The sequence below is a fragment of the Argopecten irradians genome, chromosome 9 (assembly GCF_041381155.1).
Source record: "Argopecten irradians isolate NY chromosome 9, Ai_NY, whole genome shotgun sequence".
Taxonomy (NCBI): domain Eukaryota; kingdom Metazoa; phylum Mollusca; class Bivalvia; order Pectinida; family Pectinidae; genus Argopecten; species Argopecten irradians.
The window spans coordinates 42,329,742-42,348,501 of record NC_091142.1 but is presented as its reverse complement, the minus strand read 5'-3'; the positions used below and the strand labels follow the sequence as shown (position 1 = coordinate 42,348,501).

General features: G+C 33.7%; 1 protein-coding gene and 1 long non-coding RNA gene across 2 annotated transcripts in view; one reads left to right on the top strand and one right to left on the bottom strand.

Moving 5' to 3' along the window:
• Window positions 1–4,679, top strand: part of LOC138332382 (uncharacterized) — a 29,243-nt gene extending 24,564 nt beyond the window's left edge. Inside the window, exon 3 of the long non-coding RNA XR_011209827.1 lies at window positions 1,701–4,679. This is a non-coding gene — a long non-coding RNA (uncharacterized lncRNA). The remainder of the gene's footprint in view (window positions 1–1,700) is intronic.
• Window positions 4,680–6,637: 1,958 nt separating this feature from the next.
• LOC138332377 (antigen WC1.1-like) lies at window positions 6,638–18,325 on the bottom strand. The gene is made up of 10 exons (XM_069280457.1): window positions 18,192–18,325; window positions 16,378–16,443; window positions 15,655–15,705; window positions 15,176–15,314; window positions 14,794–14,981; window positions 14,287–14,382; window positions 11,674–11,817; window positions 10,933–11,050; window positions 10,650–10,801; window positions 6,638–9,932 (listed from the first exon to the last, which is right to left on the bottom strand). Exons 1-10 carry the CDS (start codon window positions 18,193–18,195, stop codon window positions 9,862–9,864), a joined length of 1,029 nt encoding a protein of 342 aa, XP_069136558.1. The 5' UTR covers window positions 18,196–18,325; the 3' UTR covers window positions 6,638–9,861.
• Window positions 18,326–18,760: the final 435 nt, after the last annotated feature.

Here is an 18,760-nt window from a genome sequence, read left to right as displayed (position 1 = left end):
TTTCAACGATTTAGATACCTCAGTTTTGTTTCCATGGCAACCAATCTTTTTTTAAAAGAAACCATGTTATTCAGCATACATCGTAACCCAAATAACACAATTTCCATTTAGTCAATTGATTTATGAATAACAAATGTAGAATATTTAATAACTAACCTATTCTGACATCTTTGTACAGATAGTTTTAATGAATATATGAAGAATTCGGGTCCTTTGGGCCTTTTTGAATTCACAAAAGGGAAACGTAGTGTATTTCAAAGGGACAACTAGTAGTACTTTTAATATGCATAGTTTCAAAAAAATTTGGGCTGTAGGCAGTTTCTATGGAATTTTTTATATTAACTTGAACACCACCTTTATGAATTTATATTGCAAAACACCGTCTTGATCAAACATGTCTCTTAATAACACTTAAAAAGGTCTTGTACATTTACTATTTTTATAGTCCTCTGTGTTTGTTTTATATGAGTTATCGTTTTTTGTTCCTTATGTAATTAATATTATGTGTTAATCAACATATTTCAAAGCAATATTTTGCGTTTTTCGACTTTTGTTGATTTTGACTATGTGCTTTATAATGAAATAATTGGTACTTTGTAGCTTAAATTGTTTCTGTTGCAATTACTCTGAGGTTAAAAGCAAGTTGAATAGACTATGGATTGTGTGAGCGTGTGTAAGACAAACGCCTAAAATCAAATCGGTGTGTTCAGTATTTTAACGGCAAATAAATAAAAGTATTTAAAGTTTGAGATCGGGATAACCACTCATATATGTTTCATTACACAGAACATATGAACATTGATAAGTTGAAAGTTATGAAAAGTGGTGTAGAACTTCTGTCGCCTTTATCTTAGGGAGAAATTTTAAAATGAAAACATATTGGGAGTTGAAATTATCACCTCGAGAAGCATACTGGTTATAAAATAGCTCTCTCCCTCCCCGCCCATCTCTCTCTTTCTCTCTTCACTCACTCTCTCCCTCTCTCTGTGTCTCAAAAACAACTTTATATATTATGTATATCTTATATTGTAAATATGTAATTTGAATGTTTTAATTATTTGGGAACTGGCTTTTTATAAGTTGTACAACTTTTACCCAATCCCAATGCACATTTTGCAATAAAATATGTTTAAATATTAAAACAACAACACAGAACTCATTTCATCTGTATGTTCACGGTCCTGTCCAAATATCGATGTCCTACTGAACTTTGAAATTCGAAAGAACTACCAAAAAAGATATTATTATCCATAAATGTGTCGGTGCATCTGTAAAGTATATTCTATCAATAAAATGTATTATGTGTATTATGATATTGTGTATTCTATGTTTTTCTCCGCTTTAACACCCGATCGATATTGGTGCGATTTAGTTTCAGAAACTCATTTCAGCTAGGAATCACTTTATTTTTGTAAATGTTGATTCTATGAACATCTTTGTCAGTGAAGATGCGCAAAATTATGAATGTTATGGTTCACTTCACATTCACAGTTCTACAACTGCAAACATTAAAAAATGCAGTCTTAGATAAGCTATTGAATTTTCGATGTTTGCTCTTATTATATAGGAAACAGTATCAGGTAAACTTCAGCATGCACAGTTGACGTACTACATCTGAGCTTGGAATACAAAAACAGATATAATTGAACTTAGCAGGAATGTTGCCATGTACTTTCACTAATTCGTTGTATTTTCATTAGGTAACCATGGCGAGTGATGGTGATGGGGATCTGTATACTTTTCTGTGTAACTGTTGGATAGAAATGGATGAGACGGCTCGACCATCCTGGCTTCTCCGGCCTGAAAACTGATTCCCCCTACTCCCAGTGATAAGAGTAAAATGACATATTTGAATTGCTTGATACATATGAACCTGACCTTTTGAAGAAAATCGTAGGTCCCTTTACTCGGACAAAATCGTTTGCATATTTTAAATCTATTTATAGAAAGAAAAGGTTTCATTTTATTTTATGTATTCAAATTGAAATTTTGTGATTTCTTATATATCTCATGATCTTGAGATTTATGGTAGCGATTTGTATTTTCAAGTTTAAGGTTATAAATAATGTTGTTTATTCTGCATTATAAGTAAAAATATATGTGACACATAGTCGTCTCTGCCGCCTTGAGAAAGTAATTAATGACTTATTTGTGTAGAACCAATGTAGATTATAACGAATATATGGATACACTGGGTACAGTTTGTCCGTCAGTTAAACAAGGGTTGACGGACTATACCTTGAAAACTAAAGGACGGATTTCAAAGAGACTTTGTGGCAATAGTCCTTATTTCGTGCAAACATGCGTAATCAACATCAGAACTTATTTATGAGAATTTTGGCCCTTTTTCTAAAAAGTACACCGATTATCCTTTCTTAGTTACTAGAGTTTTCGACAAAACTTGTTTGCAATATTTCTTATACAGTATAGATACATTGAGTGTGTTGAAACAAATGTCCCTATATTATATAGTGGATCTTACATACATGACTATGTGATACGAAATTTATCAAACGAGCTCAATAATTTGATATGCCGTGAGTCTTTAGGCGAGTAGCATTTCAGAGTATTTAACGAATTTGATAAATTTCATATCACATAGTCACGAGTGTAAGATTCTATTTATCACATAACTTTTAATAATATAAATATAAGAGAGAAAAAAAGATTTGTATCTATATCAAACAGTAGTAATCCTACTTGGATGTGACGTTTCCGTCTATTGAGACAATCATGCGACGTCATTTATAGATTATGACGTAAAGACTATCTTTGACGTCACAATAGTGTTATTACAAAATGTGTCTTACGATATTTATGACATGGCCGTATGACATGGCTGGACGGGCTAGTTCTGTGATAAAGTGTGTGTGTGTGTGTGTTTGGAGGGGGGATCTCCTGGATGACAAGTTTAGTTATATGATATAGGCTAAGGCACATTGGCCCATGAAATAGTATTATATTGAATGCATTATGTATCTTTGTAAAATCTGGTAGCAACCGGTGTTTAACTCACAAAAAGACTAGGGTGTTATATTTCCTTCGCTCTTCATTTAAATTGCATATTTCTCTTCTGGGAGCTAAATCCTCTTGAAAAAAAATATTTCAAATTTAAATAAATGGAAAAAACCAAAACTTTGACATGGTGTAGCAAGTGGGTCACAGTCATTTCTAAACTTGTGCGTTGATATGTATTTTGTACTGATGTCTAGTCTCTTTAACATATTTTGTAAGTATTTTATGTTTCTATGTTGACGGTGTGTTTTGTGTTGCTTATTGTGTATATTATTAACATATTTGCTATGCGATAAAGAAGCCCATCTTTACTTAATATCATTGATATAAGATGCACATGATTTACCGTTTGGTTAAGAATGACTCGTTTCATAACTCTCTGGCCGAAACATCAATTGTCTTTTTTTGTTATTTTGTCATCTAACTTAATTAATATATGCATCTATATAAGTATACCAGCCCTATTTTTTTTTAAATAACTTTATCATTTTGCTCCATTTATATTAAAAAAATGTGGATATATACCTAGTGCATAGCGAATAAAAAAATGGTTGTTTTAACGTAGATTTTTTAACTTACAAATTACTAGAGTTATACCCCGGTATTTTTTGTTGGCCAATTTGCCATATAGTTTAACGCATGGAAGTAAACTATCAAAATAGATGGAAGAACATTAATTAATCGCCCTCTAATACCACTTTTAAAAAATCGTCATTTAATCAGCAAAAACACAATAAACAAGTTTGTTTTGTTATATGCGTCTAAAGAGATAAATGCTTCAAGAAAATTGAAATTCCTTGTTAACAGACAAACTCTTAATGAAATATATACCATGTATGCATGTGAACTCTTGAGTGGTCTATCTACTACTAGACAATGTCAATTGGAAGCTATAACGGTGGAAACTGGGTTGCCGGTAATCGTTGCTACAATATTAATGGTGGTTACGTGGTTGCCGGTAATTGTTGCACTTTGGAACAGAGTGGGAAACGTTCTATGTTAGACGAGGAAGAAGAAATCTTTCTTTGCGAAACAAAACCACGTCCTCATATCAGAATACATTGTTACCAGACTAAGTAGGTGAAAGGAACCCTTATCCTCCAAGAAATATTAATGATTATATTGTACACAATTATAGTCATCCCAGAACTAGATTCTCTGTTATAGCGACAACCAAAGTAAATTGGAATTATCTTTTGATATTTACACTCACTTTTGAGCAATAAGAATGCAGCATTGACGATGAAAATATCATTTCGATTGTTACCTCATTAGTTTGTGCGCGGAAATGGCTTCATATTTGTATGTAAACATGACTTTATGGTTCCACAATTACGACGTAATGATCACAAGGGCAAATTGAAAATTGTAAAATTGAATAGCGGAATAACCTTAGGCGGTATTAGTAGCACTTGATTATCTTCCGAAACTACAAAAGAGAAAAAATGACCCTACATTTTTGTACGACCATTTCAGGTCATTATGTTAGATTATACCAGGCCGGTATAGCACTATATGAACCGACACAAAGGTCCGTAGGTTTTATATTAATATTTTTTTTTTACAAATACATGTAGTTACTTCGGTGTGTAGAAATATAAGATGCAGACGACTGGTTATTAGTATTTAGGTAGTATTTTTTACAATTACTTGTAGTAGGTAGGTGGCCGGTTATTATTATTCATGGTATTCGTATTTCACAATCAGTAGGTGTGGCCTAGAATTTCAAAAAGTATTCTCCAAAAACTTGATATTATTTTTAATGTGTATATGAATTAGAATAAGTTATCACGTGATCAAAATGTATCAACGATCCAGAGCTGATTATCACCCGCAGCATATCCACCACTATGTCAGCTCCCTGAGGGCATTTCGGGAGAAAACACCTGACCTGACCAATCAGAGGCCTATGAGACTTCATCTTAGGATTAACAGAGAGTGACTCTCGAAGCCATATATTGTATCATTAGTTTATTCTTCTGATGTACATCAAACATCTAAACTACCTGTCCAATCTTGGTTTGGTCCTATACCCTTCGGATTTACTATGACATGGTTGAGGAGTGGGTATACATGAAGTGATAGTTAACCCCTGAAGTATCGAAAGTAGAAAGGTGTTAAAATACGAATTTTATGAGATCCATTGCAATTTCTGTCGACTTCGGTAACATTTTAAAATGACCACAGGACACCATGATAGAGTTTTGGGAACTCATAATGCTCTAGCTCTATCGTGAAGATTATCCGTAAAGCTATAGACCATAGATACCTTAGGAAAACAGCTTAATTGTTAAATAAACCTCGTCATCTGTAATGACCATTAGTGAGACTACGCTTACAGCACGTGGAAGGTGTAACAGTATTGGATAGGTTAGCAAGGCGGCGAGAGTTATTCCCCTTTATGTAACCTCTCTAGCTAATGTTGGTCTTAATTCGCCATTGGAATGAGTTTTGTTTCCAGAGGGTGTTTACAGAATATAAATTAATCATTTTACAATCAAACTGTAATTAAATTTACAATACCATTACCTTCGACACGCAAAGAAACAATCAATTAACTGTGTGAAGCTATTCGCTTACTCAGCCGTGAGCAATAGGGTCATGCAATATTTAGTTCTGTCTAATACAAAGTAGTTGTATATTAATACATATAATAATTTGTATGCCTGACGAATTTCGACTACGTTTCACATTAAGACTTATGTACACATTTGTTGAAGCAATGATGTCGCTATCTTTTAAAGACATTGAATTGGGAAAAAATGTCTTCTGAAGTATACAAAAGCAATAACATATTTAAAGTTACATGTGCCGTAACTGGACGAACATTCTGAATGGCTATTCTTTTCTTCAGTAGATTATTGGTGTGATGAATAAACCTGTGGAAATCATTCAAATTATCAGACAAACTTAAATGGTGCCTTTATATCTTATGTATATTTAGATGGAAAGGTACATGAATAAATCACTTTACAAATATCAATGACACTGTTAATGTAAATTGGGATTGTAAACCACAACTTGGAGACATGACTCATTTCAATGCGTTGTAGATGAGAGTTTAATGATTTTTGGCAGTACTGTCAAAAATCATTTTCAGCTATATGTATACTTTTGAATATAAAATTAATAAAATTTAAGCGTATACATTATAAATACTGTTATTCTCAAAATGTTGGTATTTTTATGGTGAATAAAGAATCCATAGCGTTTCGTGATTCGTGAATATGAACATAACGTCACATATCACTTTAACGCAACTGGAATGTATATTATGAATCTTGAGATTCGACTGATAAAATATAATTTTATGTGTTATGGCATGTTCATTACAAACAAATATGGAGATGCATTGGGGACATGTACATCATTATTTTATTTCTTAATCAATTGTTTAAGAAATGTCATGCCAAGTCCCCGATATCCAATCGAGCGTTCAAAGTATTGCATTTTGTATGTCGGGTCACCGAAAAAAAATTATGCGCTCGAGGTCTTAAATTTATGTAGAGTTCCCTAGAAATTGGTAGCCGTCAAGTATTACATTATGTATTGTTTTTTGCAATTTGAAAAACATGTGTTTGTCATGGTTTTTCAGGCTTGATTTTTTTTTACAAAATTCGCACCTGTCCGAAAACAACCATTGCAAAACATATCTGCAGATGTTGTGTTAATTAAAAAACATTACTACTGTACAGTAGAGGCAACATTTTAAAGCCTGGGCTTTATTTTGCTGAATTTTACAAATCTACTGTACACTGCTACCAAATGGCGGCCATTACAAAAGCCCAAGTCAGATGCATTTGTTTTTACAAGACTTTTTGGTGTTATGAGAAACGTTTAATTATCAATCTTAACCATTGTTTAGCATTGCGAAATATCTTAATGATATTTAGCTTATGAAATAGTTTAAGGCAACATTTTGTGGGAAAAAAGATCTTTCATGATCCGTCAAAACTGGTTACACAGTAATGTACTCTAATCGTAGTCAACAGTCAATGTTTAGTTCGATGTTCACACTTCTAAATCATCTCAGGCGAATGAAAATCGCTCAAAACAGACTTTTTATGATGTTTGGGTTGTAAAAACATAGTCGCTTGTCACGTAAGACAGGGAGTCGCGGAAAACAAACATATTATATAGCAAAATACGTTGGGAGTCGCAAGTAAGGTCACATAAGACACGGAGTCGCTACATACAGGGGGTCGCTCAGACAGTCTGAACTGTATGTCGAGGCACCGAGAATATAAATTAGGTGCTCGAAGTCTTACATTTATGTCGAGTCCCCTAGAAAATACGCCGAGCGCTTAAAAAGGTATCATGTCGAGTCCCCAAGATAAGTTCAATTGTAAATGAAAGTGTAAGTAATTTGTATGTAATAACACGCTTATCTATTTGTTTTAGCGCTTTATGTTTTTGTTATTATTTGATTTGATCGTAATGGATTTCATATATCTTATTTTGTTTTGTCCCGTTATGTGTCAATAATGTAATATGTAAAAATGCGTCAGGACTGGATAATTTCTGAAATCGACACTCAGGATAACAATTAAGAGAATTGTTTTTAAATATATATACATTTATGGCTTTTGAGCAAGAAAACATGCAGCTGTACACAAGAAATTTTGCAAAATAGTCACGTAAATTGGGTTGAACTACTGGGATTACTGGATGCTTTGAATAAAATTACTGGCTGTAAATAGAAAAAATGCCTGGTAAATAAAGGATTTCTAACAGCGAAATAGTAACCTCCCCTGATCCATCAGTCTTATCAATGTTGAAACGTGTTTTGTTCTTATTGCTTTTTGTGTGCGCTGATTAACTGTATTATTAGAAACTGTTTATAGAATTATTAATTATTAAAATCATAGATTTGCTAAATTGTTGGCATTGAGTTTATAACAAGAAAACAATATTGCCACAGAATACTTCTACTTTCACTTTCGACAAAGGTACGTGACTGCGGCTACAAAATATATCTAAACGTCATTCTCCGTTACCAGGCGCAGAATTCCAAGGCAAATGGTCACATAAAATGGCTTTTAAGTTAAGATTCAGGACAAATGTTAGATTCAGGTAAGAATAAATTGGAGGGTTTATCCTGCCCTAATGTTTCATTTTGAAAGTTTCAAAGTGCAACTTGTTTGTAATTACGCTAGAGTGTGACTTTGGATACTGTCTCGCGCAACGCTGGACCATGTTTTGACTTCCGGTTTCCGGTTCACGAGAAGAGTTCGCTGCGCTATATCTATTAATCCATTTCTTACACTATTTACATTGTTGCTTGCTTTGTAAGAAAATTTTACTGTACTTCTTAGTAACTTTTAAATTGTTCTAAGGGGCTTAATTCCATATGTTCCGTATCCTCCTATTCCTGGATTCGAATTTTTGTTTTAAAAGGTGCATTTTACTAACTGCAATGTATTTATTCATTAGAAAGCAAATTACATAGAAAGGACAAAGTTTAAACTTCCGTATACCTCTCTTGCTATAATCTGTATGTTATTTTTAAATGACTTTACACAAAGAGCAAATCAATGTTGTGACAAAATGACGCATTCAGCTAGCATAGTCAAAATGAGGGAATGCAAATGTCACCAGAACTTGCGCTCTTATGTGCAGTGCCATATCCTCTATGGAATTGGAGTGAAGGCGGAAGTATGCATTTCAATCAGTTGATTTACTATTGACACTGCATACGTCAAGTAAATATGTGTGTTCTTCAAGGACACATATTGCATTATGTGGTCAACGTTTAATTATTACAATGACATCGATGTGCCCTATGAAACTTTATGAAGAGTTATACATATCCATCAGATATGCGTAGTAATGATCCTGATGCAGTTTTATCATATACATAAACCAGCAATTAGAACATGTAATGCGATATCAATGTAAATAGTAACTGATTAATGAATGCATGGTATAAACTAGTGTTTTATCTTGGTTTGACTTAAAACATATTGATAGACGTTACCACAATTCGGTAGTTTAGGATTGTGGCAAGGAAGTGCTAATACAAGGGCTTCAACAGAGTTTACCAACACAAATCTATTAACAATAACATCACAAGGTTCTATTTACATTTTCACTTCGCTTCGCCTCAATGAATCTAGTAAAATCTGATCATCACTTCATTTCCCAAAGGAGATGCTTGGTCACGCGCTGACCTCTGACCGGTAATAGAAGACATTCTTTACATTCTGACCTAGTTTTACGTCGCTACAATTTTGAATGAACTATCTGCGATGTCGCCTATCGTACATTTAGAAACACAGACACACATGTTTGATAAAGTGATATTAGAAGTTGACAGTAATATAATATTTTACAGATTATTTACAAGTACTTTTATGAAACGCTGACTTATACTCAAGGCCCAGTAAAGTGCTGAACAAACCGAACGCAGTGAGGTTCACCACTCATCGCAAGTAGACATAATCAGGTTCAGATATAAATTATATCCGCAAACGTGTTGAATCAAAGTCACCAGCTCGAAGATCTGTTGTTTTGATTATGTCTCTAAGATCTGTTGTTTTGATTATGTCTCTAAGATCTGTTGTTTTGATTATGTCTCTAAGATCTGTTGTTTTGATTATGTCTCTAAGATCTGTTGATTTGATTATGTCTCTAAGATCTGTTGTTTTGATTATGTCTCTAAGATCTGTTGTTTTGATTATGTCTCTAAGATCTGTTGTTTTGATTATGTCTCTAAGATCTGTTGTTTTGATTATGTCTCTAAGATCTGTTGTTTTGATTATGTCTCTAAGATCTGTTGATTTGATTATGTCTCTAAGATCTGTTGTTTTGATTATGTCTCTAAGATCTGTTGTTCTGATTATGTCTCTAAGATCTGTTGTTCTGATTATGTCTTTGATCCCTTGAAATTCCACCAAGGTTTATGTCAACCTGAGCTCCTAAATGAAAACAATAATAATATGCTATCAGTAAACAACCACTTAATATTACTATATTATATGTACTAGCTTTCCGCCTAATAAAACATTACAATTAACCTAACAAAACATTGATTTGTTCAAGTGGTTGCATTTAATACACGTGCGTTCAGTTACCACAAAATGGAACGCGTAAGACTGGACGCTCCTATGTCTATATCCGTCCTTTTGAAGCTCAGTCAGACTATTTGCATCACAGAAAGAGCAAAAAACAGGTTACTGACTACCATAAGACACTACCATAAACAGTTTTCATTTTCATTACACTGATGTTTTAGCATAATCGCATAATCAGTTTTAGAAGTCTGAACGTGTAGAATATGCAGTGTAACTTAATTATCATGTAAAAAATTCTTTCCATTAAAAATTAGATTTTGATAATTAAACTCAAATTAAATCAAACTGTAAAGACAGTTCGGGTTGAACTGTGAAATTGTCTAGTGTTCTGCATTACAGTATGTGTAGTGATACCCGTCACTCAGTTAAGAGCTACTGGCCACGATAATTCAATAATTGTTTCACCGGAAGATCAGTCGTTTCCAAATTCCAATACCGTTACACATTCAATATCAAAACTAACTGCAAATTGACATTAATAGTCGTACTTAGAAAATAATGTTTTCATATAGTTGACAACTTAAAACAGTAACGTGGTGTATGGACAGGTAGTATACGTACCATAAAAGGCAACATTTGCATTGCCTCGTCCATTGCGGGAACCGCCCAACATACCCCTTTGTCCAGGTAAGGCTACTGTGAATAATTGTCTGTTATTATTTGAATTTCCGTTATTGTCACCAGTCAGTGGATTTCCATTCTCTTTCTTGATCCTGCAAATTGGAAACCAAACACTACTGTAACAGTACAGATTCGTGTTTATGTATTTCTGTGTTACCATACACAGTTTGTTCGCATTCCTTGTAGCAACAACTATAATTAGAGGTTTATATGGTTGACGTACCTTCTATATTTAACACAGACACAAATAATGATGATCGCAGCAAGTGTCAGTAGTACAGCAAGAACAGAAACGGCGGCTTTGTACCCGTCAATGCTGTTGTGGACCTTTGTGATAATAGCTTTCAAATAAAGTAAGAAATGTGAGATAAAATCTAAAATGATTCAGATATGGCGAAAACACAGATATTTCATAAAATGATTTGGAAAAAATCAGAAAATGCTCTTTAGTACAACGACGTTGTTGAGATTAGACAAACTATCTGACTCTTCTAATGGTTTTAACATAATGCCTGTATACGAATGTATATATACCAAGGAATGAAAAAAGTGTATGTTTATCTGGCATTGAACAACACCAGATGTGGAATAAAAGAAATGTCGTAAAATGTATCTAATAAGCATATACATATATTTATTTATATTTGTCCTCTATTTCCCAAGGGATACGGTGCAAAATTGTACTTGCATTGACTATTTTTAAAGTAAAACAAATATATTCAATAAGAAAGATATCATTTCATATGCAAGCAGGTAAGACCAGGAAAACCGTTTATCAATGACGATATAGCCACATTTTGCATTGCCCTACAGTGCGCTCTTCCGGTTTAAAAAAGCAGATTTACTTATAATTAACTAAAATTTTAGCGAATTTAATGATTTCGCTGCTTTATGACTCTTTTTTCTCTCTATACGCATTGACGAAAATGACATTTATGGCTTCTCCAATATACATTTGCTTTACCTTTATCGCACCTAACGCCTGTCCAGCCAGGCTCGCATCCTAACGATGAAAATACACAGATACCATCGTCATAAGTACAGCCAGTGCCGGAACCGCAGTGACATGTAGATGAACATGAGTTGCCAAAATGTCTAGGAGGACAGACTGTAAACATTTGATCAATATATAAATAGTGTTTGAATTCAATTGAAGTATGTTAATTTAAAAGGTTTTTGCTTATATCATGTTGGCTTAAAATCTATGTGTTCATTTCAATGTTTCCATAATTAAACAAAAGCTATTTTTTAACATTTTTGTAAATAGCAATATGTTTTGATCGCAATTTATGCTATAGATGCGGAAGTCTTCGTTTTAAATTGTCAAATAAATTATATCTCTAACGTTTGAGTCGTAAGAATTGTGGAAAAAGACGCTAATGGTAATCTTAACGTCTTTGATTACATGATTTGAAAAACAATTAACTTGATTATGTATTGATCTACTTGATAAAAAATTGACAGGAAGACCTATTGTCATCATGCACCGTCCGTCGTCGTGCGCCGTGCGTAAACTTTTCATTCAAACAACTTCTTCTCAATAACCGAAAAGCCCAGGTAACTGATATTTGGCCTATAGCATTTTGGGATGAAGGGCTACCACGTTTTTTTTTTCAAATGAATGACCTTGACCTTCATTCAAGGTCAGAGGGGTCAAATAGGCTTAAATCTTGAAACAACTTCTCAAGAACCGAAAGGCACAGGATACTCATATTGGTCATGCAGCATGCTGGGATTAAGGGCTACCAAATTTGTTCAAAAGAATGACCTTAACTTTCATTCAAGGTCACAGGGGTCAAATAGGTTAAAATATTTAAACGACTTCTCGAGAATAACTAGGGAGCCTAGAAACCAGATATTGGGCCTGTGACATGCTAGGATGAAGAGCTAAAAAGTTTGTTCAAATGAATGACCTTGACCTTCATCCAAGATCACAGGGGTCACAGTGGCTAAAATCTTTAAAGGATTTCTTGTGAATAATTAAGAGGCGTAGAGACCTAATATTGGGCCTGTGACATGCTGGGATGGAGGGCTACCAAGTTTGTTCAAATGAATAACCTTGATCTTCAATGAAGGTGACGGGGGTCAAATAGGCTAAAATCTTCAAACGAGTATGTTGTATTGTGCTAATAGTCAGATGACAGTTAAGGCCCATGGGCTTCTTGTTTATGACCAAAGTGGCGGCCAAAAATGAAAATGTATCCTTTGTGGCAATGGTAAATTTTTAGGCCATGGGCTAGGAGGGTCCAACATGCATCCCCCCCAAACCTCCGAACCAATATTTTTCTGAACCCTTATGACCCACTGATCACAAATCAAAATGTTAACATTGCATAAGTTGGGATGAACTTCCGGTAATGACGTCATCAAGATGGCCGCCATCTCGAATTTCACTAAAAATTGAAAAATAGTCATAACATTGACATTTTTCAACCAAAGTAGACAAATAAGGTATCAAAATGACCACAATATAATAAGAAATACATATCAGGACCAAAACATATATATATGTAGTGATTTCTACGCAGGAAATGAAAAAATCTGATTTTAAGCTAAAAAAACAATGTAAACATCGCATAAGTTCCGGTTATGACGTCATCAAGATGGTCACCATCTCGAAATTCGTTGAAAAATGAAAAATAGTCATAACATTGACTATTGGTTCGGAGGTGTACGTTATGTACACAGGAAATAAACAATGGATGTGCTCATTCTTAAAGGCACAGCACGTTTCAAAAGGTGTCATGGTATTCACGAAATTTTAATTTGAAACCCTATAGCTATTAGTTGGCGTTTTGCTGTAATAATTCAGTTTGAAAGGCTACTAGTCTACAATATTTCGAACATGAAAATGGATGATGTTATGACTATTTTTCATTTTTTAGTGAAATTCGAGATGGTGGCCATCTTAATTACGTCATTACCGGAACATATACGATGTTAACATTGGTTTTTGTTGATTTTGTTGCTTAAATTGATTGATAAGTGATCAAAAAACTTATTAGAAATAATAGTTTGCTGTTGGGAAACATTTTTGCTGCGTCAAGCCAAATATGAAAAATTTGCTGAAAAATCACCATTTTTGAGCTTAAAATCAGATTTTTCCATTTCCTGCGTGGAAATCACTACATATATTGGATGTTTTGGTCCCTATATGTATTTCTTGTTCTATTGTGGTCAATGTTATGACTATTTTTCATTTTTAGTGAAATTCGAGATGGCGGCCATCTTGATGACGTCATAACCGTAAGTTCATCCCAACTTATGCAATGTTAACATTTTGATTTATGATCAGTGGGTTATAAGGGTTCAGAAAAATATTGGTCCGGAGGTTGGGGGGGGGGGTGCATGTGGGACCCTCCTAGCCCATGGCCTATTGAGTATTATATTTTACTTCAAAATCCCAAAAACCTATCATAATGAGTCTTTCAATTTTCAATTCAAATTAACCTACTTTTATTTTCAAACCAGCATCTAGCTGTTAATGCTTTACACAGACGGGCACAGAAAAGGATGACATTTGTATATTTGGTTATGTAGTAATGGGTGGTTTACGATTAACGTGTAAAATATTTACTTTCTGAGCATGTTGATCCCATCCATCCTGGTAAACAGCCTGCAATATGACACTCCCCAGTCTTTAAGTTACATCCAGGAACCCTGCAATGGCATGCTATGAGAGACAGAAAATATAATTGATAGCCATAATTCACTTTTGAGTTGCTTTAATACTGCGATATTAAGCTTAATATATTAAACTTGTACAACAGTTTTAATCGGATTTGTTCATTAGTAGAATTGAAATTTAGATTTTATTTTAGTACACATTCTTCCATGACCAGAGTGAATTGCTTTCGATATAGTATTGGCGTTTCTATGAAATGATATAACCATGATAATGCGAATATCATACTTCCTTTTAACTGAACGAACAGATTATAAATGGTGTATGCTATTTAGTCTTAATGTTTTAAGTTCAATAATATTTGTTTATTTTAAATCAAAGTTGATATACAATTAGTAGTAGAAAGTAGAACAAATAACATTACAATATTAGCCATACATGAAGGATTGAAAAACGTACCGATACATTCGACTCCAACATCTTGTCCATGGTAACAGTTGGATACGCCCCAACCTTTGAAATAACACTTCTTCTTTCCTAGATGCAACGAATAACGTCCAGAGCTTAAAAATGAGCAACGCAGGTCAGATACAAATACAGGCCCAGTTCCTCTCCCAAATTTGGCATGTAGATATGGAGTTCCGTAACTAAAATAAATCAAACAGCGAATTGCAGTTTAAGTAACGGAGTTTTCGATGATAACACAGTAATCCTTATATAAACGCATTAACATCTAATTTATACAAATATTTTAGAGACTAACAATTTGGTCTGTGATGTACCTTGATATTTTTTGTGTCAAAATAAATACATGATTAAAAAAGCGAACTGAATCGCTAACCTGAAACCCAGTGCTTTGCATACGGCTCTAGCTTCATCATAACCAAAGTGGTCATCACAAATCGTACCCCACTGGCTGTCGTGGTAAATCTCCACTCGACCTTTACTGGGCATACTGCCATTCACTAACCGTAGGATACCTACATCAAATATATCATACATATATAATACATTCGTACATTGTTTACAGTCTGAAATCACAGAAATTTACTGAAGATAATGTATTTAGTGTACTATTCCGGGATGGGCAATAGACTGGTGAAGAGTTTTAACTTAAGTTGCCGGTCACAATCATCACTAATGTCCTTGCAATATTTGTAATGCGTCCATAACAAATCCAAATGCTATTTTCTCGATTTTTATATCATACTATATTGTATTATAATAAATAGAATTGAAGCCGTCCATAAGTCTAATCACCCACTGAGCTCTTGCAATTGACTATAACCAGATATCTCATTTCATATCAGAGAACATTACCTTGAAAACCGGAGGATATGGATCTCCGTTTCTGCTGCTCTGTTGCATTGCCTGTAATGCAATAAACATGTTGTTATTAAAATAATATGTTGCTGTATATCTCGTTGGTAACTCGTTGAAAAGACAACTTAGTATAACATAATCAGTTTTATTTTAGAGATTCATAATAATATTGCCATTGTCTAAAACTAGACTTGTAATTAAACAGGAAGATATATTGCCATGTACATGTATGTCCCAAGGCCTAATGAATGTAACAGTCAGACCGGTCAGTCAATATAGCTTCCTTGCTGTCAGGTCATTATGTTATGTTGTACTTACATGTAATACCTGTCATTTATACATGTATGCAGTATCTGGTCAGTATATAATGGGACTGGCCAGTGATACATAGACATATATACATATACAGAGTAGAGGGACGGATAGCGGACACACCCCGTGTCTGGTCCCATTTTGGGGCCAACCACAGCATTACTCTGTAACCATGCTTTCACGTATATTGTAAGTTAAAATGTACCACACAAAATAAAATGTTGACACAACTTTGGAGTTCTTCATCATTCAACTCTACATCAACACAATAACCACAGTAACCTCACGGACGATGAACCAACAACAAACTTCAAGCCATACTCCATCACCATAAACCATCAAACTTTAAAATATTATATTAAGGACAACTGCAGTATCACTTTTGCAATAGTCGCATGTACTACTTACCTGCTGTTAATAAATTGTGTAGTTGAAGAATAAGAATCGTTTTCAGGAGCAGCATGTTCGTCTGATCTACAGTGGAAACGCTAATGAGATGAAGGTATATGGTACAAGGAGACATGTACATAAGATTGTATTCAAGGGGAAAGTCGTTTTACATGTGATTGGTACCATACCACAATTTTGACGTTACTTTCATAATTATGAAACGAATACAAAGAAACAAATATGAACGCAAAAATGTACCATGCCTTTGCTTAAAAGAAACTGATTTTTATTTAACATAATTGCAAACAAAAGATCAGAATATTCTTTCATATGTATACATCGAGAACCGGGGGTAAAATATCCCCTATCATAAATATATAATAATGCAAATTAATTTCGTTAAAATACCCTCCGACCCTCCATTCTTTTTTTTTCAGATTCGTTATTACATAATTTTATGCTAAAACAATACTATATTCTAAAAGAGTATACATGTTTTTTGTTGTATATATAAGAGTGAATGTAATTCTCTGAGAAATAATTCGTGACCGGACAGACCTTTTTCCTCTACCAGATCACATCGGTGAAATATATATGTATCCAAGAAACATATAACGCCAATACCCAAACCGTACGAAAAATCAAAGATATAGGATTGATTATTTGTGTTACATGTGTTTTAATTGTAAATATAACATTGCTGACATTTTGAAGAAATGTAGTGGTAAACTTTATTGTTACCTGACTCTCTATATGAATGTAAATTTCCACTATTGACCGGTCAATAGTTTGACTGTTGACCGGCACGGAACATTTGCATGCGTTTTATATTGTTGACGTCATAATTAATTGTTGACGTCATCAACACCAAAAACCGATATTCTTTCAACGCAATCATTCTCGCCAGATGTTGTAATAAGTTTAATTAATCAAAGCACGGCGTTATACGTAACGTCGCGAATAACGTCTATATTCCATTCCTATATTGGCGGTCTAGTAAACTCCGCTCTCGATCACCATGACAACACGCTGTTTCAGTTCTGAGGCTTGCTATGTTATATTAACACTTATTTCACAGTTGTTCATATGAAGTCCAGTTAACACGATTTCGATATAAGTGTCCGAGCTTTAGAGATCGCAATCAATTATAGCGACTGACCGAAGGGATCAAGACAATACAGCCATTTTCCCTATAGTTTATCTGCATGTTTTATATGTGTTCATTATTTATGTTTTTGTGTACGTCCGTGACCGTCCTTTTTGTGTCTTGACAAAGGGACAGATCGTCTCGAAAATTCGACAGTATTTTGTACACACTGTTAAAATTTCTTCTTTGCCCTATAAAAATATTGTATTAACAGTATTTAATTGATCGAAAACAACATATAATATTTACTGTGAATACACACGGCAGTTATGATCTTTTCTTGCAATCCTCAAGAACGATCTTATTTCGTCTGCAATATTCAGACAGTTACTTGAGACTGAAATTGATTATACTCGGGTAACAAAAGCTTGTTCTGAAATGTTGGTTTTATGATAAAACAAATCTGTCAATAAAAAAGTATTGCCAAAGAAAATATTGATTCGAGTGTGTACTTTCGTGCTGGGGAATGATTCATATATTGTTGTTTAACGACGGTAAAATGTAGAATTCCTGAAACAATATAATAGATAAGATATCAATCGTGTTCTTTTACACATGTTACATGTATACAAAAAGTTCATCTTGTTCGATAGTAAAAATCGGATTCTGAATTTCAATTAGTCTAAACATACTGATACAAAATGTAAGATATCTTCAATATAATCTTCAATTGCTTCATACTCACCCATTATTCGTTGATAATAAACACTTCCTAGTGATCTAAATGATTCACTCTCCTAGATATAGATAACATTGTAATCGATTCGCCTTTGATAAAAATTGTTCAGTACAATAAACGTTTCTTATGGCACCCGGATCCTCTGAGCAAATACACAGAAAAAAACCTAATCTCTTTAGACGTTTTTACTGCACGGTATTTATAGGTTCTTTTTACCTGTTACACATTAGTTTACTTTCATTTCATAGTTGATAGCCATAACCGTTGTTCATAGTGTCGATATAAAATATTTAAAAAGTCTATTATACGGAGTATTATTGCTATGTATGAATTAATGAAGGTGTGACTATAACATTGTGCAAAGTGCCGTGATCTTCACTTACCTACTCATAGTTAAAAATATAATGTATTATTGTTTTTTTCTTTTTTATGTAATCTTAAATTTTGTATACTTTGCGAGTGATAAGATAGTGTGAAAATAAATCATCACTAAAATGTAATCACATAAAGTAGCACCCAGGAAGTCTAGATCGCGAAATTAAATCGTCGTGAGAAAGTATAAAAAAAAAAAAAAT

Coding starts and splice junctions, on each gene's coding strand:
- LOC138332377 (XM_069280457.1), bottom strand. Junction 15,706..16,377: donor ACACAATTTATTAACAGCAG/GTAAGTAGTACA, acceptor ATTGCATTACAG/GCAATGCAACAGAGCAGCAG. Junction 14,982..15,175: donor TGCAAAGCACTGGGTTTCAG/GTTAGCGATTCA, acceptor GATTTATTTTAG/TTACGGAACTCCATATCTAC.